This window comes from Corythoichthys intestinalis, chromosome 2 (genome assembly GCF_030265065.1).
Source record: "Corythoichthys intestinalis isolate RoL2023-P3 chromosome 2, ASM3026506v1, whole genome shotgun sequence".
Classification (NCBI taxonomy): domain Eukaryota; kingdom Metazoa; phylum Chordata; class Actinopteri; order Syngnathiformes; family Syngnathidae; genus Corythoichthys; species Corythoichthys intestinalis.
Window position 1 is genome coordinate 10,272,785 of NC_080396.1, and position 20,919 is coordinate 10,293,703.

The 20,919-nt window shown below is 39.2% G+C and overlaps 1 protein-coding gene across 1 annotated transcript in view; it reads right to left on the reverse strand.

Moving 5' to 3' along the window:
• Nucleotides 1–20,919, reverse strand: part of LOC130907570 (forkhead box protein P1-B-like) — a 69,535-nt gene that overhangs the window by 22,043 nt on the left and 26,573 nt on the right. Inside the window, exons 3-4 of the mRNA XM_057822826.1 lie at nucleotides 8,935–9,072; nucleotides 8,767–8,856 (exon numbers count right to left, since the gene is read on the reverse strand). Coding sequence (XP_057678809.1) covers nucleotides 8,767–8,856; nucleotides 8,935–9,072 — 228 coding nt within the window. The remainder of the gene's footprint in view (nucleotides 1–8,766; nucleotides 8,857–8,934; nucleotides 9,073–20,919) is intronic.

Consider the following 20,919-nt stretch of genomic DNA (forward strand, 5'->3'; position numbering starts at 1 on the left):
TAATTTTTTGTCAAGAATCAACAACAAGTGGGACACAATCGTGAAGTGGAACAAAATTTATTGGATAATTTAAACTTTTTTATCAAATAAAAAACTGAAAAGTGGGGCGTGCAATATTATTCGGCCCCCTTGCGTTAATACTTTGTAGCGCCACCTTTTGCTCCAATTACGGCTGCAACTCGCTTGGGGTATGTTTCTATCAGTTTTGCACATCGAGAGACTGACATTCTTGCCCATTCTTCCTTGCAAAACAGCTCGAGCTCAGTGAGGTTGGATGGAGAGTGTTTGTGAACAGCAGTCTTCAGCTCTTTCCACAGATTCTCAATTGGATTCAGGTCTGGACTTTGACTTGGCCATTCTAACACCTGGATACGTTTATTTTTGAACCATTCCATTGTAGATTTGGCTTTATGTTTTGGATCATTGTCCTGTTGGAAGATAAATCTCCGTCCCAGTCTCAGGTCTTGTGCAGATACCAACAGGTTTTCTTCCAGAATGTTCCTGTATTTGGCTGCATCCATCTTCCCGTCAATTTTAACCATCTTCCCTGTCCCTGCTGAAGAAAAGCAGACCCAAACCATGATGCTGCCACCACCATGTTTGACAGTGGGGATGGTGTGTTCAGGGTGATGAGCGGTGTTGCTTTTACACCAAACATATCGTTTTGCATTGTGGCCAAAAAGTTCAATTTTGGTTTCATCTGACCAGAGCACCTTCTTCCACATGTTTGGTGTGTCTCCCAGGTGGCTTGTGGCAAACTTTAAACGAGACTTTTTATAGATATCTTTGAGAAATGGCTTTCTTCTTGCCACTCTTCCATAAAGGCCAGATTTGTGCAGTGTACGACTGATTGTTGTCCTATGGACAGACTCTCCCACCTCAGCTGTAGATCTCTGCAGTTCATCCAGAGTGATCATGGGCCTCTTGGCTGCATCTCTGATCAGTTTTCTCCTTGTTTGAGAAGAAAGTTTGGAAGGACGGCTGGGTCTTGGTAGATTTGCAGTGGTCTGATGCTCTTTCCATTTCAATATGATGGCTTGCACAGTGCTCCTTGAGATGTTTAAAGCTTGGGAAATCTTTTTGTATCCAAATCCAGCTTTAAACTTCTCCACAACAGTATCTCGGACCTGCCTGGTGTGTTCCTTGGTTTTCATAATGCTCTCTGCACTTTAAACAGAACCCTGAGACTATCACAGAGCAGGTGCATTTATACGGAGACTTGATTACACACAGGTGGATTCTATTTATCATCATCGGATCATTGGATCATTCAGAGATCCTCACTGAACTTCTGGAGTGAGTTTGCTGCACTGAAAGTAAAGGGGCCGAATAATATTGCACGCCCCACTTTTCAGTTTTTTATTTGTCAAAAAAGTTTAAATTATCCAATAAATGTTGTTCCACTTCACGATTGTGCCCCACTTGTTGTTGATTCTTGACAAAAAAAATTAAATTTCATATCTTTATGTTTGAAGCCTGAAATGTGGCGAAAGGTTGCAAGATTCAAGGGGGCCGAATACTTTTGCAAGGCACTGTATATATATATATATATATATATATATATTAGAAGCTAAAAAACACATCTTAACCAGGGGTACCAATAATTATGGAGGGCACTGTATATGTGTTTACATGCAATTTAGAACCTGTATTTTGAGATCATAGCACGGCAGGTTCAAAGACAGGCACCAGCAGTGATTGCATTGATGCGAAGAGTTTATGCTTAATTTTTTTTAATTGTGTTTTAACAGCACCTGGAAAAATCGACTAATGTGGTTAGAAAACCCCTTTATTGTCAGCATACAATGTGCAAAACAAGCCCTTTTAGAAAGAAACAAAACATTTCCCGCATCCACACACCCACACTTGCTCTCAACCAAGTGCCTCTTGAAACTATGACATTCTGGTAATTGCAGTAATCGTCACAAGTGGCTGATGGACTTTTAATTTAAACATTTTTTTATTTTTATTTCAGAAAGAGTCAAGTGTCAGCCAAATCTGGGTTAGTTACAAATTGCAACTGGAAACATACTGTAACTTTGTGTCATTTCATAAATTCACATTTTTGTATTAAATTTGCTTTAAACCACAATCCATTCCTTTTCTGTAAACTATAAACCACCGTTGTTTATGCTTGTTTGAAACAAGGAAATTTGTAGAACTGTGAGTCGCCGATTCCATGCCAATAAATACAATATTGATTCTTTAAATAACTTCATGATATTTACCAATATTACGTCTACCACGATTTAATTCAATTCCTAGAAACTGGAAGCTTCTTGCAAAGATTTTTTTTTTCTTTATGTTCAGGTGGCCTTACACTACACTTGACTCGGAGGGATAAATAAAGTTTATTGAATTGAATTGAATTTTTCTTCGTCGGGCAACCTTTGGCGCGCGCAACACAGTTGTTTATATGCAGTCCCTGACAAAAGTCTTGTCGCTTATCCATTTTGTAGAAACAATTGCTAATGACCTGACTTTTAATTATTCAATTGGTTTCAGAAATGGCTCATATGAAAGCTAAGACCCTCCCAAATGATGCTGAATGTACAAAAATATATTTGTTTCACTGAAAAAAAGATTTATCATTTAATGAAGACATAAAGGTCAAATTTTGGCAAGACAAAAGTTTTGTCGCCGACAGAAAGTAGTGTCAAAATTGAACAAAAAATGTACTTCAAATACAAAAATATGGTATATAACATAAGCAAATTAAGTAGTGATGACTTCAATGGGCTTGAAGGACTGCATCCATGTGGTCCGGCAAGGATTCATACAATTTATTGATGAAGTCTTTAGGAACATCAAAGAAAGCAGTCTTGCATGCCTCGAAGAGTTCATCAAAATTCTTGGGTTTCGTCCTCCATGCTTCCTCTTTCATCAAGTTCATGTCTGGTGACTGGGCTGGCCAGTCCTGGGGGATCTTGATCTTCTTTGCCTTGAGGTAGAGATTGAAGTATGCGATGGAGCACCATCCATCTGCAGAATTTGTCCCTTTTTATGGTTAGGAATGTAAGAGGCAGCTAAGATTTGTTGATATTTTTGACTACCTTTTTGGACTATAAGGCGCAGCTGACTATGAGCCGCCACCCACCAAATTTGACACGAAAACAGCATTTGTTCATAGATAAGCCGCACTGGACTATAAGCTGCAGCTGTCCTCACTGTATTAAGGGATATTTACCCCAAAAGATATTAACCGGTAACACGTTATTTGACAGCGGCATCGTAAGACCAAATGAACCACCATGAAGCTTTGTATCAATTGGCTGCAAAGCTTCATTTCTCCAAGAAGTCTCAATTGGCCATCACTGCGACACTGAGACAGTCAACCTCTGCTGCCACCTGCTGTCAACACTGTTGTTGTCCAACATGCCTCCTAGCATGCATTGCAGCGCTACAGATGTAAATAATCAAAATTCATGTTTTGTGCTGATTATTTCTTTAGTTACTGTTCCAGTTGGTTCATTAATTGCTCGTTATGGTATTTGGTAACACTTTATTTGACAGTGGCGCCATAAGACTGTCATAAGACAATCATAATTATGACATGACACTTTCATTAGCATTAATGAATGCTTATAACAGATGCCTTTAAGTGTCATCCGGCAAATTATCTCACTTTTGAATGGATCAGGGGTCGCGTTAACCGAATATTTTCCGTCGTTGACCGATTTTTTAAAACGGTGACGGAAAAAACTGAAGTCCATCCGTCATTTTGACCGGTTGCAATTCACACCCCAGACCACAGGGTGGCGAGTGAGCATATTAATTAGCTATAGTCTCTCTTGATGCATGACGTCATTGGCCTTACTCTGAAAAAATGTCAAGGCAACTGAGTGTCCGAAGTTTCTTCAAAAAGCCCCAAAACGACGATGGTGTTGATAAAAGAGGTGAAAAAAACGGACTGCACAAGCGGGCACGCAATTCAAGTCCATGCGCACCAGGAGGAAAGTGTGAGACTACGTTCAGGCCACAGCAGGTCAACTGTTAATTTCATTGCTCCATATGCTACATATGGTAGGCTACCTACCTACTAGGGCCTCAGTGACGTTTCTTATTCTCGCTATATGATTATACAACTTTAACATTTGTTAATAATATGCTCTGTGTGTAGTATCATCCATCGCTTTTCCTTTTTAAATGGGCACTTATAAGCGAACGCAAGAAGTAACAACGGGAACATTTTTAAACAGGCATTTCACGGGAGAGCATTTCGACTCTTCGGCCAATCATATAGCGAGAGCGAGTGGATAGTGAGAGGACCGCGCGCGGCTCTTAAGTGTCTCTGTCACGTGACTGTCGTAGCCGGTGTAGGCGCTTGAACCTACACCGGTAACGCGCTCGGCCAAATGGACACACAAGTACGGAAGGTGCATTATGCCAAACAAAGGGTCACCACAATGTCATTATCATCATTTTAAAAATTTAAGTGACGGGTAAAAATAGATTATGACCGGATTTTTATGACCCTGTCAATCAAAATGACAGACAACGAAAAAGTCTAGCGCAACCTCTGAGCTGGACATAAAGAAAGTTAGACATAATTTCCTGGATAACACTGAATGGCATCTGTCATAACCAATTAGTAATGCCCATGATAGTGTCATAGTTATGACAGTCTTTTTATAGTCCGAAAATTACGGTATTTATGTTGCCTTCCACCCTGCAGATCTCTCAGGGTGCAGACAATTTTAAAAAATGTGTGGCATTTGCCAAGGCCCACAGCCTGTCAAAAGGATGAACGCTGGAATAGTGGCAAAAGGGGGAATTTTCAGATGAATCATCCATTGAATTACACCACAGTCACCGCAAATATTGCAGGAGACCTACTGGAGCCCACATGGATCCGAGATTCACTCAGAAAACAATGAAGTTTGGTGGTGGCAAAATCATGGTCTGGGGTTACATCCAGTATGGGGGTGTGCGAGAGATGGTCACACTGTTATTTTTAACTTATTTTTTAGCGTGACGTTGTGCCGTGCTGCTTCCGTCTGACAATGAAAGACCTGAAAAGAATTAAAATGGTATCTGACTGCCACGGTTACCTTTTCTGTTGTAAAAAAAAAAAAAAAAAAAAAAAAAAAAAAAAAAAAAAAAAACTTTAGTAAGGAGGAAGTGTAAATAAATTATAGAATTAATATTTGTTATTAATGAAAAATGAAAAGTGTTCGTTGGCCGTCACTGAGTAGCATTTACGATCGCTACACAGAACTAACAATATAAATACCCCCAAGAACGGTCATAGACGTAGGACAACCAGAGGATATAATATATAATAAAGACAGGGCTGGTGGTAAAGGATAGCTTGTTGAAACAGGAGAGTGTCGATAAAAAAGCTAAGGCTATGCTTAGGTCGGCTCGTTTTTTTTTTCGTCTTTTTCAGCCTTGGACACTCAAGCCATCTGTTTAACTGAACATTTTAATGTTCTTCCACATCTTTACCAGTGTATTTGGCACCAGGGACATCATTTTCGGACAGAATTGGTAGGTTTAGCTCTGTAAACATCTCCTTCGCACACGATTTTCATTCATTTCCTATTGGGGAAAACGGTAGCGTGTCCCCCCCTTAGCAACAATAGCAAACGTCATGAATATTCATGAGTGGAAGTGACGTGTTGCTTGCGGTACGCCATTCCAGACAGTTGATGCCCTTCGTGAAACCATCTACACCTCTTAGAGCAATGTTCTCACTAGCTTCCTGAAAACACTTGCTTCAAGCATGCCCGAACACATTACGGAGTCCTACTAAGAAAATATTTTGCTCTGGTTCGGAGAGTTTTTTTTGTTGTTATTTTTTTGAGCGATGGTCTTAAACCTTTGATCCACTGATTATCAGCCTATTTCAGTTTCATTGTTTTCAATAAATTGCTTTTTCCAAAGTGCTTTTTGTCACTTTCTTTTGCATGCTGTAGCTCTATTTAAAACCTCATTAAGATCCCAATGTACAAAATGCAAATTATAGCAATTTTTAAACTGTCCTTAATATTTTTGATCAGAACTGTCTTTTCTAGTTTGGTCACATAGCATTACATAAAAAAAAAAAAAAGAAAACAATTACACAATTACCAAAGTAAAGAATGTCAACTTTCCCCCTACATACTCTTTACTTGTGTGGTACTGCTGTGTATGTAAATTAAATATACAGTGGGACAAATTAGTATTTACCAGTCAACCACCAATTGTGCCAGTTCTCCTACTTGAAAAGATTAGAGAGGCCTGTAAATGTCAACATGGGTAAACCTCAACCATGAGAGACAGAATGTGGGAAAAAAAAAACAGAAAATCAATTTTTTTTATTTTTTAAAGAATTTATTTCCAAATTAGAGTGGAAAATAAGTATTTGGTCACCAACAAACAAGCAAGATTTCTGGCTGTCAAAGAGGTCTAACTTCTTCTAACGAGGTCTAACGAGGCTCCACTCGTTACCTGTATTAATGGCACCTGTTTTACTCATTATCGGTATAAAAGACACCTGTCCACAAACTCAGTCAGTCACATTCCAAACTCCACTATGACCAAGACCAAAGAGCTGTCCAAGGACACCAGAGACAAAATTGTAGACCTGCACCGGGCTGGGAAGACTGAATCTGCAATAGATAAAACGCTTGGTGTAAAGAAATCAACTGTGGGAGCAATTATTAGAAAATGGAAGACATACAAGACCACTGATAATCTCCCTCGATCTGGGGGTCCATGCAAGAGCTCACCCCGTGGCGTCAAAATGATAACAAGAACTTTGAGCAAAAATCCCAGAACCACACGAGGGGACCTAGTGAATGACTTACAGAGAGCTGGGACCACAGTAACAAAGGCTACTATCAGTAACACAATGCGCTGCCAGGGACTCAAATCCTGCACTGCCAGACGTGTCCCCCTGCTGAAGAAAGTACACGTCCAGGCCCATCTGCGGTTCGCTAGAGAGCATTTGGATGATCCAGAAGAGGACTGGGAGAATGTGTTATGGTCAGATGAAACCAAAATAGAACTTTTTGGTAGAAACACAGGTTCTCATGTTTGGAGGAGAAAGAATAATGAATTGCATTCGAAGAACATCATACCCACTGTGAAGCATGGGGGTGGAAACATAATGCTTTGGGGCTGTTTTTCTGCGAAGGGACCAGGACGACTGATCTGTGTAAAGGAAAGAATGAATGGGGCCATGTATCAAGAAATTTTGAGTGAAAATCTCCTTCCATCAGCAAGGGCATTGAAGATGAGAGGTGGCTGGGTCTTTCAGCATGACAATGATCCCAGACACACAGCCAGGGCAACAAAGGAGTGGCTTCGTAAGAAGCATTTCAAGGTCCTGGAGTGGCCTAGCCAGTCTCCAGATCTCAACCCCATAGAAAATCTATGGAGGGAGTTGAAAGTCTGTGTTGCCCAACGACAGCCCCAAAACATCATTTCTCTAGAGAAGATCTGCATGGAGGAATAGGCCAAAAAGAGATAGTAATCTCAATGAGACGGCCTGATAAAATAAAGATTTGGGAAAAAAAAAAAAAAAACACCAGCAACAGTGTGTGAAAAGCTTGTGTAGAGTTACAGAAAACGTTTGGCCTCCGTTATTGCCAACAAAGGGTACATAACAAAGTATTGAGATGAACTTTTGGTATTGACCAAATACTTATTTTCCACCATGATTTGCAAATAAATTCTTTAAAAATCAAACAATGCGATTTTCTGTTTTTTTTTTTCTACATTCTGTCTCTCATGGTTGAGGTTTACCCATGTTGACAATTACAGGCCTCTCTAAGGCTAGGTTCATACTACAGGTCTTAATACACAAATCCGATTTTTTGCCATATCTGTTTTTTTGGCGTGCCCGTTCAGACTGCATTTGTCCATATAGACCGTTCAAGTTTCACGCATGCGCACTAATTCGCAGTCCGAGATGCGCTCAGCAAACAGACCCGCATGCACAGAAGCATCAAAACAAATTACACATGCTAGCGCTATTTCATTCCAGGATGATCACATTTTTGTTTCCAAAAAGAGGACACACATAACAGATATTAATAATCCCCGTTTAGTTTTATATTCAAAGTTTATATGGACTGATAGAACGCATACACGTCAAGGCTTTTGTGTGCGTGAAATGACGTGGGTGCGTCAGTTTGCAAAAATGAAATATTGCTCATTCGGCGCACAGATTGAAAATCGAAAATTGTAAGGGTTATCCTTTTCTTCATTTTATTTTTTTATGACTGTGGTCAAGCCCGGTTTGTGCTTAAAAGCAGAGTTCAAGCTAGGCGCTAATGCCTACATCACTGCCGTCCTCCGTGCCTCTTGCTCTTTGTTGACATAATTCCTGCATGAATTCCGATTTGGGAGTCTGACAGTTCAGACCGCCAGCCACATTCTGGAAAAATGTGGCCCAGATCGGATTTGAACCACATACGAAAGTGACATAGATCGGATTTGAAATGGTCCACTACGCGACTTGTCCCGTTCAGACCGTCAAGTTAATGCCTCACTCGAGTCGGAAAAACATAAAACATGAAAAAAATCGGATTCGTGCATTAAGACCTGTAGTATGAACCTAGCCTAATATTTTCAAGTAGGAGAACTTGCACAATTAGTGTTTGACTAAATACTTATTTGCTCCACTGTAAATACTTTCTAAACCGTTGTTTTACTAGATTATGTTAAATGTGCTTATCAAACACTGCGGTGCCACTCTACCCACCACAGCAAGTAAATTCTCGACATTGGGGAAACATCGTACATTAGCATGAAGGTAATGCAAATATGTAAGCTTACCTCCTGGCTAACTATCCCCGCATTCTTCTGTTGGAGCAGCTGCATATTAAGCTGCTCTTGCTGATTTTTGAAGACTTCTTGAATTTGTTGCTGCAGACGTGATGATAAAGCAAGGCTTAGACCAAACAGAAGGTCACACCCATTGAACACAGAAACCAGGGACAGTACCTGGTGCAGCATGAGGGCCTTCTGCTGCTGGAACAAGGCTTGGATCTGCTGAGGGCTGAGGACCTGCTGCTGCGCTACCTGCTGCAGCTGCTGCGGCGCCTCGGCTGGTGGGGTCATCATGGATGACGACGCCGGAATCTGTGACAAAAGGAAAGTTGTGTTAGAATAAGTTGGCCTCAATATGAGTCAAACACTCAATACCTCCTTAAAAACTGTCCATTTAACTCATTCACTCCCAGCCATTTTCACCGGAGCAAGGCCCTTCGCTCCCAGCCGTTTTACTGGATTTTGACTGATTTTGCAACGCCCACAGAAAATTATGTTCTATTGCTATATAAACATGGAACCCACCAAAAGAAAGATTAGACTCTCTTCTTTCAGCAGGAAAAAAAGTAAGTTCATATCTTTTTCCATTCTTTAAAAATCAGCATTAGAAAATAGCTTAGTTTGAGCAATTTTCCAATTTCTAATGAAAAAACAGACAAATTGAGCTTTTTGTGAAAGCATACATTTCAAACATAACTTTGACTTTAACACAGTTACTTTTTGCTTTAGTTACATCCCAAACATCTGAATAATGTTTTCCTTTTACAAAATATCATAAACAACAAGACAAATAGAGCTTTTGATAGCAAAGTAACAATTTATTTACACATAACTCAGGCATGAAAATGGGTCAGGGGTTAAAAAGGTGAGAAGGGTGTGGAGGAAATATGTTCCAGTACACTGTACACCCCAACAAAATATTGAGCTCTGTCGACCCACACTGTGTTTCAGCAGGGCCATGCAGAGACCGGTGGAGGGGCGGGTGCTCGTAGATCAAAAGGGGCACATGAACAAGTATTTAATACACCTTAAAACAACATGACTTCAGTTTTAACCAGCTTTAGATAATAACTGGCTGCGACTGTGACATACTTTAATTGGGAAGGGGCAACAGTGAATAGAAATCAAAACTGTCAACACTTCACTGTCAACTGTCAACAACATCAACACTTTCTGGCTGTGACTCAGTCAGTCTGCCTCTTTTCTTCCTTCAACCTCTGCATCAAAACTTTCTTCATCAACTTGTTCATCTGAGAACAAACCACATCAGATGGTCACTGAGCCACCAACAGCACAGTTTTCTTAAAACTATTATTTCATTATTATCCATACTTAACAACTCTAGCACCTAATGATTAATAAAGCAATGACATAAAAATCTAATAAAAAAATAACATTGTAATTGTGTTTATAATTGTATTTAATACCCGACTATCCTTGCAAACTTGTTCTTACCAGGTCTGCTATTCACCCAGCTGATGAGGTATCCACTGCCTTTAGCAGCCTCATCTAACTCCTTTTTTTATCCCTCAATCTCCCTTCCCTACGACGCATGTCTATGTAATGAAATATAAATATTTAAATAAAACAGACTCCCCGGTGGCTTTTAGTTTTAAAGCTTTCTTAATTTCTTTCTCTCTCAATAACGATGGAGGTAGATGTGTTTTTATTATTCAATCAAAAAACAAAGTTACCTATATCAAAAACAAAGTTGCTTCAATCAAAATACAGTATATACTTTTAATCGCCAAAAAGTCACTTCAATAAAAAAAATGGTTTTTGATTGCAAAAATAAACTTGAGACAAAAAAAGCATTTGAAAACTATTTTTCTTGATTGAAACAAATTTTTCCATTGAAGTAATGTTGTTTTGCGTTTGGGCCACATTTTGGCTAGGACATTTGTGTCTTTATTATTCAATCAAATAAGTTGCTTCAAACAAAAAAATATATATAAAAAGAAAAACTTTGCACATGTGTCAATCACCGTTTACCAAAGCCTGAGAGGGTTTGAGTAGACTCAGTATGAAGCATTTAATAAAGCCAAGCATTTTCTTACTACTTTATTCTTGTTTAAAAATAATTCGGTGGGGCAGTAACATGTTTAAAACTTATCATAATTCTTACATTTTGAAGTGCTTGAAAACCATTTTTAAATGATACTTTGGTGAAAAAAGTGAAAAGACACGTCTTATATATATATATGTATCTTTTTTCCAATGTAAAATCTGAATAAATGCATTGAACACGCACAAAAAAGGAGGGGGGGGGGGGGGGGCGCTACTTCGCGGTTGTCACTTATTGCGGTGGGTTCCGGTCCCCATTAACCGCGAAAAACGAGGGATCCCTGTATTTCTGAAAAGATTTAAGAAGCAGGACTCATTCCCACCACTTGTCGGGCCGGTGTTGTGCCGACACCGGCCGTCAGCTCAAATCCAAGCCGAAAATAACGCGTCTCCGGCGGACGACGGGAGCGATGTGAGGCGCCCCCTCCGTCCGAGAGCATGCCGCTTAATTTGAGTCAACAGTGTGTTTCTTCGTTTATATTACCGCTAAATACACAAGCTTGACGCCAATTTAACGGGAGCTATTTTTTTTCATGGGAGATTTGGCTAGCTCGGCCAGTGTTCAACGCAAGCTGCAACGAATGGCAACTTTTTTATATCGCAAAATGTGAAAACGATTGAAACCATGACTCACCAAATTCAATCTGCTGGCAAATACAGGCAAGTGTGTATGCTGCGCTCTGGTCTGCCCCGGTGTGGATAAGGCCTGCTCTTTGTTTTCGCAGCTTTGCAATGCCACCAAAGGCTCTCCGAGAACTCCATGTACAGTAAGGAGTGCGCGCGTTTGGAATAATGGAACGCAGCTTGGGCCGATGATTGGTTCTCGTCAGCGAAGCATCTAGAAGGATTTGCTGACTGTGTTCTTAAGTGCTCAGTTTACGTACTAAGTTAATCACATGATGATAATAATAATAATAATTAAATAAAACCTCCCGAACCCCCCCCCCCCCCCCCCCCCCAAAAAGAATTTCTCCTCGGAACTACGCAATTCACGTAGGTCGCCCTTTTTGACTTCAAAACGGCGAATTTCGCCGAAAGGTGAGAGATTTTCATGCCTGATAACTAACTGAGAGATGACGCTGTTGCCGCTGCGACAGCAGGGTAAACTTTTTCCTCATCGCTGCCTGTCTCATAAAGATGGATTTTTTTTTTTAGTCTCTACGGAGTCTGCTCGGCGAGCAGCACGTACTCAACGGCATCTTCTGCTGCACTGGTGGTCCTGGTCGTTCTGCTCGGTCATCCAGCGCCTGGCATCCCAGGCGTTCTCTAGGTTGTTCTGCTCGGTCGTCCGCCACCTGGCATCTTTCCGCCAGCACTCCGACCGAGCAGCCCGGCCGTTCGTTGCCGTTGAAACGGGTTGCAGGCCTTACCAAATGCGCTACTGACCTCCAGTGGCCAATTTTATTGCTTTAAAATTGACTTCCAGCTTTGTGCCTTGGAGCTCAGTTGAATCAGAACCCAGGAATGTCTCTTATGAAAAAAAACATAAAAGACGTATAAATACGTCTTTGGGGCAATGAAACAATTAAAAATGGAACGTATTTACAGGTTTTTGGGAGCAAATGAATTAATAAGATTTCTCTTTCATGAATTATTAAGATAAATTTCTCTTTCATTACCTGCCGTGTGTAAAAGTGCAAACTAACACTATTTAATTTGACATCAGAAACTATGACATCACAAACTGAGTATCCACGTATTTTTGTGGTTAAAGTAAATGTCACAGACTTCAACAAATACCTATCATAACGCAGGAAGCAGCAACCACTGTAAGAATGTGTACACATTCTGTCTGACAGAACTTAGATGAATACTTCCAAGCATTCACACAACGAATGAATTTATTATGTGCAATGTGGTTTCTCAAAGACTGAGATAAATTGAAAATTCTTTTTTTTGAAAAGCTAAATAATAAAAACTATAATGACAAAAAGTCAATTCAACAATGCAACTGTGGATCATACTGAATGATGTATGAGCTGGCATGGACTAAGTCACAAAGAGTCATGCCATACAGCATTTATTTGGGTTAAGGTCAAGCGTAATAATGTACAGCTATTTTTGCAGTATCAGATTTGGTCACAAGATCAAATCTGATCCAGTATTCACGTGTTTTTATCACCATCACGATTTTCAGCTATTGCAAATCAAACCACGATAAAACGTCTGCTGTGTGGAATTACTTCTCTACAAAAACTAATGATAGTAACAGAGCATCGTTTAATATTTGTAAACACAGCATATCTTGAACAATACCGGGTCAGTAGAGACCACTGTAATACCAAAAATATAATTTGTCATCTACTGGTTGCATTATATTCACCGGTCTAAAAATATGCGTATGGATTCGGAATTGGATCTGTCTAAAGATATCTTGAAAAAAAGAATCGCTAGCAAAAGTGCCCAAAAGTCTGCTGAGGGTGGAGGGTTTTGTTTCCAAACAATAGTTCTAAATTTTAAAGGCTTTTGTTGTGGATGCTGCCTTCCACCAAATTAATGGAGCAATATATTAGTTTTCAGTAGCTTAGTAATTAGGGATGTCTCGATCCGATCACTTCACCGGAAATCTTGCTGATCTTGCCATTTTTCAGAAGAATCGGAACCCACCCCCATACTTCACAGTGGGTATGAGGTGCTTTTCAGCATGCGCATCTTTCGTGGCACACCAGACCCACTCAGAGTGTTTGGTTCCAAAAAGCTCAATTTTGGTCTCATCTGACCAAAGCACACCGTCCCAGTCAGTGATGCTGTGGGGCTGTTTCGATTAGATTGATTGGATTTATTAGATATCGGGGATATTAGAAGGTTATTTTTCAGCCAGTAGCAACCACTGTAAGAAATGGAAAAAGACATCTATGTTGTGGAAGAGGGGAACACACCACTAATTTTGCTACTGAAAGTCTGACATGCATCAGAGTTAAACATTAAACTGTTTGAACTTGCTAACCAGCAAAACTCGAGTAGGAAGCTGATTAGAGAGAAGGGTCTTTCTGTATGTGTTTTCTACTGCTAACGTTAAATTAACTGTGAGAAATGTAGTGAACCGAGGTCTACTCCCTTCTCCCCAATTTTAAATTTTATTTTATTTATGTGGTCTTAAAGCAGCCCACAGGTGCTTCCATTTTTGGTTCAGTTTGGCTGTGCTTGTGGACAAAAGCAGTAGTGTTTTACCTGAAGGACAGATCCATTTTTATGTTTTTTTTTTTGTTATTCCCTGACAAAGACTTTTTCAGTTATATTTAATTTCTTTATTCAGACAATGTTGAGTGGTCTTAACACAAACGTTTTTTTTTTTTTTAACTCCTGGATCATTAAGAGATGATTAACAAGCTTGTATTTACTTTGTATGTTAATGTAATTCAAGTTATGTTGAAATAATGGCATTTAAATTTGCTCTTAAAATAAAAGTTTTCAAAATGTTTCTTTAGTAGTTTTTGAAAACAAAGGTTTGAATTGAACAGTGTAGGCCAGGGGTGTCCAAACTTTTTGCAAAGGGGGCCAGATTTGGTGTGGTAAAAATGTGGGGGGCCGACCTTGGCTGACGTCCTTTACGTAGAACAATATATTTAAGCAAATTTTAGCAAGCCATTCTGTGCTTCACATTTGCCTTATTATTTTTTTACTGCTGAAACGAGTAATTGATTAACTTGAGTATTCGATTAAAGAAAGATTCGAATTAAATGTTGCTGCTTCGAGTATTCGTTTAATTAAAGTGATACATTGCCCTCTAGTCTGCCTCATTTCACATGGCTGAATCCAGCTGCTCCATGTTAAGCCCAACATAAGCCAAGTTTTTGTTTGAACTAATGTTTGTTTTTGTTTTTTTTTTTCAAAATGCATTCGTAATTTAGCTTATTGGTATATCTAGCAGTTTTTTTGTAGGAATATGTGTCTGAACCATTTGTCAGGAGCATTGTAACAAAAAAAGGCATTAGCATTTTATAACATCTAAGATAGCAGACTTTTGCTATGTAAGTTAGACATTGTTCTTTTGTTGATCCTTTTTTATTTTTTATACCGTTTGTGGCTCAACTCAGGTATTTTAATTTTTCATGTTCCTTATCCGATTACTCAATTATTCGAACTGACTAGTTCATCGATTAATCAACTACTAAAATAATCGATAGCTGCAGTACTAATTTATTTAAAAATTAATAATTTCAACAATCTCGCAACTAGCCTTTGTGGCATTCTCTTTCGACTCTCGGCCTCTTGCAAAATCCTGCTGCTGTAAAATTAAACTAGCTTCAAGTTGCTTCAATTTCTCGCTACGTCATACATGTCGTACGTGTCTTGTTTGGTAGTATCGCCTCACATTGAACTCTTTAAAAACAGCGACCGTCTCTTTGCAAATGAGGCAGACACAGTAGTTGCGTATTTTAGTGAAGAAGTAGTCCAATTTCCACCTATCCTTGAAGCGTCGGCCGTCGCAGTCAACTTTTTTTTTTTTGTTGACTGTTGCCATTTTAGAAAATTGGGAGTAAAGAGTCACACGCATGTTGCTTAGAGTGCTGCTGCCTTTTAGTGGGTAAATGAGGAGCGGCATTTAGTGTGTAAGCTACCTCATATGCTATTAGCAGTACTGCTGACCAATATATTAAGTCTGTGTGCAGGCCAGATGTTAATGATTTTATGACAGGCTGGGGGCCGGATGAAATTTGACCATGGGCCGCATTTGGCCCCCAGGCCGGACTTTGGACATGTCTGGTGTAGGCTGAACCAACACACATGAAAGTTAGTATAAATCTGTACAGATTTGTTTTGCATTGATCATTATGAATGTCCCGTCCCCAGCAAAAAGTGTACATGCAGATTAAACTGTTATATCGTCCCTACCATAGTTGAGGCCAAACGTACGCCCTTGAAACAAAGTCATCTATATTTTTACACCAATTTATCCTTTAGTTTGAAAAGTTTACATTTCTTCTTTGGTTAGTAAAGTGCTATGTACTTAAGTTTAGTTCATAAAGACTACCACCACAACATTGGCATTTCAAAAAAGGAAGTTTTCCTAGCTCACCATATTTTGGTGAACTATTAGACAGACTCGCACACAAAGCAGCACAAAGGAAAATGGGTGTGGTGTCATTCAAAGTGCTGAAAACACAGCGAGAGAGAAAACAAGATGAAACAGTTGAGTAAACATATTACAAATGCACTTGATAAGAATGTCCTTGTTGGTTGGGAGGTGAGGAGTCACACGTGCCTGAACACGCTTGAAAAACATGAAAAGGAACAACAAATAAAATATAAACCAGGCAACTTATTATTAAAGTTGGAGGAAATATGAAGTAAAGTTGTTTTAAAATAGAACTCCCCCCCCCCAAAAAAAATCTATATCACATTTTAGTGTTTAGCCTGGACAACTTAAATATTTGCACAAGAGCCGGTGCTACCTATGTTCCAACTGTACAAATGTTGCTGTTACAAGTTTTGTGTTTAAGTGTGTAAAAAGTTGGTTGACTTTACCCTCTGAGAATGTACACCCATGGTCAAACGTTTTGAGACGCTTGACCATTCAGTAGGAATACAATTTGTCTCAAAACTTTTGACCACGGGTGTATTTCGCTGATAAAAAGTTCATATTTACGGCAGTCATTTCGAAGCTCTTTGTTTGTATGTTCATCTCGACTTAGGTTTATTCAAATAGTGCTTTCTCAATAGCCAGAGCCGAACCAAGGCTCTGTACAGAACACATTGCCTAATTCATTTTTACACACAACACTTCATGGTGAAGTGATTTTTTTGTTGTTGAGATTTTTGAAAATGTATTGAATAAAAAAAACACACTAGGACATCTGCTTTGGTGGTGGATGCAAACCTATTCCAGAGTGCTCGAAACCTCAAAAAAAAAAAAAAAAAAATTTAAATAAATAAATAATTACCGTATTTTCCATACTGTAGTATATTATATATATGGCGGAAAACACAGACAGGGCTGAAAAAGCAATTTCTGCTCTTGCACCCATCTTTAAAATAAACGGCTGTATTTTAAGCCAAAAGAACTGTTGTGTTTGATAGAACAATTTGTCTATTTGCTGCAATAGCAGATTCATGGCGCATTAAGCCCCCAAACTATTTTTAATTTGTCCATTTTACCCTGGAAACCTGCGTTTACAGACATCGCACAACCACTTTTGTTTCAAGCCGGCCACAAAAAGAAGCTCAGAAATTATATTTATTATTCGAAATGGCTGTCATTTTTAGCTTAGAATCATTAATTTATGTCTAATATTTAGTTTAAAAAAAAAAATAAAGACAACAACATATAAATATACTATAAATATTATTCACTCGCATATTTTAAACTTTTAAACAAATTACGTCACAATGAAAAAAATGGTGTCTGTAAAAAGGTCACGGATATCTACCTCATAACTATCGCTTAATTGTATTTTTTTGTTACCATCGCATTTTCCCCAATATTTTAGATGACAAATAATTGACCAAAACAAAGAACAAATTTAAAAGGGTAAATGATGTCTGCGATTACTGCATCGCGACCCTTGTTATATGACCATGTTTCACCCATAAAATCCCCCAAAAATCCGGCTGCCTCCAATCACAGCTGTGTCTTGAAACTCAGTGATACATGCTACATGGAGATTTTGGATCAAAAAGAGGTATGTGATAATATCTCGTTAAAATCGTGGCGTCTTTAATTATGCTCTCGCGTGCTCTCACCTCCAGTTAGGGCTTTGCTGTTTAATTTTTTTTTTTTTTTTTTTTTTTCTTTATATGCCCTCCTGTTCAAAATTTTCCTCCCCCAGAAAATTGAGACTTTAAGCTTTCCAATGATGTATCACACATGCATTTAGGACAACTTTGAAATTGAAATTTGGGGTCTCAGAGCAGAACTTCAAGTCACCCAAGTGTTTTCGGAAATTATATATTTATATATTATATATTAGGGCTGTCAAACGATTAAAAATTTTAATCGAGTTAATTACAGCTTTAAAATTAATTAATCGTAATTAATTCAAACCATCTATAAAATATGCCATATTTTTCTTTAAATTATTGTTGGAATGAAAAGATAAAACACAAGATGGATATATACATTCAACATACGGTACATAAGTGCTTTATTTGTTTATTATAACAATAAATCAACAAGCTGGCAACATTATAACATATTAACATTCTGTTAAAGCGATCCATGGATAGAAAGACTTGTAGTTCTTAAAAGATAAATGTTAGTACAAGTTATAGAAATTTTATATTAAAACCCCCTTTTAATATTTTCGTTTTAATAAAATTTGTAAAATTCTCAATCAAAAAATAAACTAGTAGCCCGCCATTGTTGATGTCAGTAATTACACAATGCTTAAGCCCATAAAATCAGTCGCACCCAAGCGGCAGAAGAGGGCGACAAAACTCCAAAAAACACAAGTAACAAGTTGGCATTGCACTGTGCAGTCATTTTAATCTGTTTGAGCCGGGCATATGTTTTAATTGCGTCAAATATTTTAACGTTAATACTTAAAAAAAAAATACCGCCCGTTAACGCGATAATTTTGACAGCCCTAATATATATATATATATCACACTCACCGGCCACTTTATTAGGTACACCTGTCCAACTGCTCATTAACACTTAATTTCTAATCAGCCAATCACATGGCGGCAACTCACTGCATTTAGGCATGTAGACATGGTTTAAGACAATCTCCTGCAGTTCAAACCGAGCATCAGTATGGGGAAGAAAGGTGATTTGAGTGACTTTGAACGTGGCATGGTTGTTGGTGCCAGAAGGGCTGGTCTGAGTATTTGAGAAACTGCTGATCTACTGGGATTTTCACGCACAACCATCTCTAGGGTTTAGAGAATGGTCCGAAAAAGAAAAAATATCCAGTGAGCGGCGGCAGTTCTGTGGGCGAAAATGCCTTGTTGATGCCAGAGATCAGAGGAGAGCCAGACTGGTGCGAGCTGATAGAAAGGCAACTGTGACTCAAATAACCACCTGTTACAACCAAGGTAGGCAAAAGAGCATCTCTGAACGCACAGTACGTCGAACTTTGTGGCAGATGGGCTACAGCAGCAGAAGACCATGCCGGGTTCCACTCCTTTCAGCTAAGAACAGGAAACTGAGGCTACAATTTGCACAAGCTCATCGAAATTGGACAATACAAGATTGGAAAAACGTTGCCTGGTCTGATGAATCTCGATTTCTGCTGCGACATTCGGATGGTAGGGTCAGAATTTGGCGTCAACAACATGAAAGCATGGATCCGTCCTGCCTTGTATCAATGGTTCAGGCTGGTGGTGGTGGTGTGGGGAATATTTTCTTGGCACTCTTTGGGCCCTTTGGTACCAATTGAGCATCGTTGGAACGCCACAGCTCTACCTGAGTATTGTTGCTGACCATGTCCATCCCTTTATGACCACAATATACCCAACTTCTTATGGCTACTTTCAGCAGGATAATGTGCCATGTCAAAAAGCTGGAATCATCTCAGACTGGTTTCTTGAACATGACAATGAGTTCACTGTACTCAAATGGCCTCCACAGTCACCAGATCTCAATCCAATAGAGCAGCTTTGGGATTTGGTGGAACGAGAGATTCAAATCATGGATGTGCAGCCGACAAATCTGCACCAACTGTGTGATGCCATCATGTCAATATGGACCAAACTCTCTGAGGAATGCTACCAGCACCTTGTTGAATCTATGCCACGAAGAATTGAGGCAGTTCTGAAGGCAAAAGGGGGTCCAACCTGTTACTAGCATGGTGTACCTAATAAAGTGGCTGGTGAGTGTATATATACTGTATATATGGGGAGGTACTGACAAATGTGTTTTTTTTAATTACTTTTTTATTAAGGGAGAGAAAAAAAAAACTATACAAAGCTACCTGACCATGTGTTAAAATGTCCTAAACCTAATAACAGGTTCTGCCACCGTCAGCATCAACAAATGAAATCAATTTTTTTCTACAAATGACAATGTATCTTTTAAACCTCTGTTACGTACAAATCAAGAAAGTTCGACAGAAGAAAATCTTTAAACAATGAAGTGGTGAAACAATTTGGCAATTTTTCATGGCACTACACCCTATAGTTCAAAGATGAATGCAGTTCTGTTAAATCATGAAATTGTTTCGGACCATTTTGGTTCTTTTAAAGCAGCATAAAATGCATTTTGAAAGTTGGGGGCCCCGTAAGATTATGCTACGGGACTGAGAGTCCGACATATATGAAAGAGTGCCATGAACCAGATGAAACATTTGACTACAAGTAATGCCAAAATCCATCAAGCATTTCACAGAACAAAGAACGGTTTGCACTTTATGATCATTCCAACTCACCGTTTTGAATAGAAAGCTGTTTGAAGCCGATTTCTGCTCAAAATCAACCAAACAACAAAAGATGGCTCAAGGGAACTAGAGCGCCATCAAAACAACAACAACAACTGCGACTTAAACAACATCCTCTACCGAGCAGGCAGCAATTTACCAACCCCCACCCCATTCCCTTTCGAGCCTCACCGCTCTGGCAATGTTTGCAGTAAACATAAACAAAGTCATCAAAATTGCACAGAGACTAAATAATGAATAAAAAGCAGGCAGAGCCTGTTTACGAAAACAGAATGCAGGATTCATATTTTAATTAAGGTCTGAACCACAAACAAACATCTCTCTCAGAGGCAGAATCTGTTTAGAGTCGGGTAAACAAACTGACAGAGAATTTCACAGAGGCTGTGGGCTAACAATAACAGACGACGGCCTCCTCGTTTGGCCTTTCTTATGAGTTTCAATGCAGCCGAGGTGGCCACAAAAGCTTTGCAAAAACAGGTCTACCCGACAGACAGACAGACAGAGCTGCTTGGCCCCTCTGTTTTTCTGTGGACACCATCAACACAACAACAGCCTTTGCCTAATCCCCGTTACCATGGCAGCCAGCAAGTCCAAACATCTTGTGTTGTTGTTATTGTTGAGAGTCATACCAGTGAGCAGCGGAGTGTAAACACTGATCTGTTCCTGCAAGACTGGTCTTGTGAACTCCACGATGACTGACAGCAAAACAAAAAAAACACTAAACCCGAATACCAATATGTTCCCCACAATGAGCAAACATCTACGAAACCACCTATGA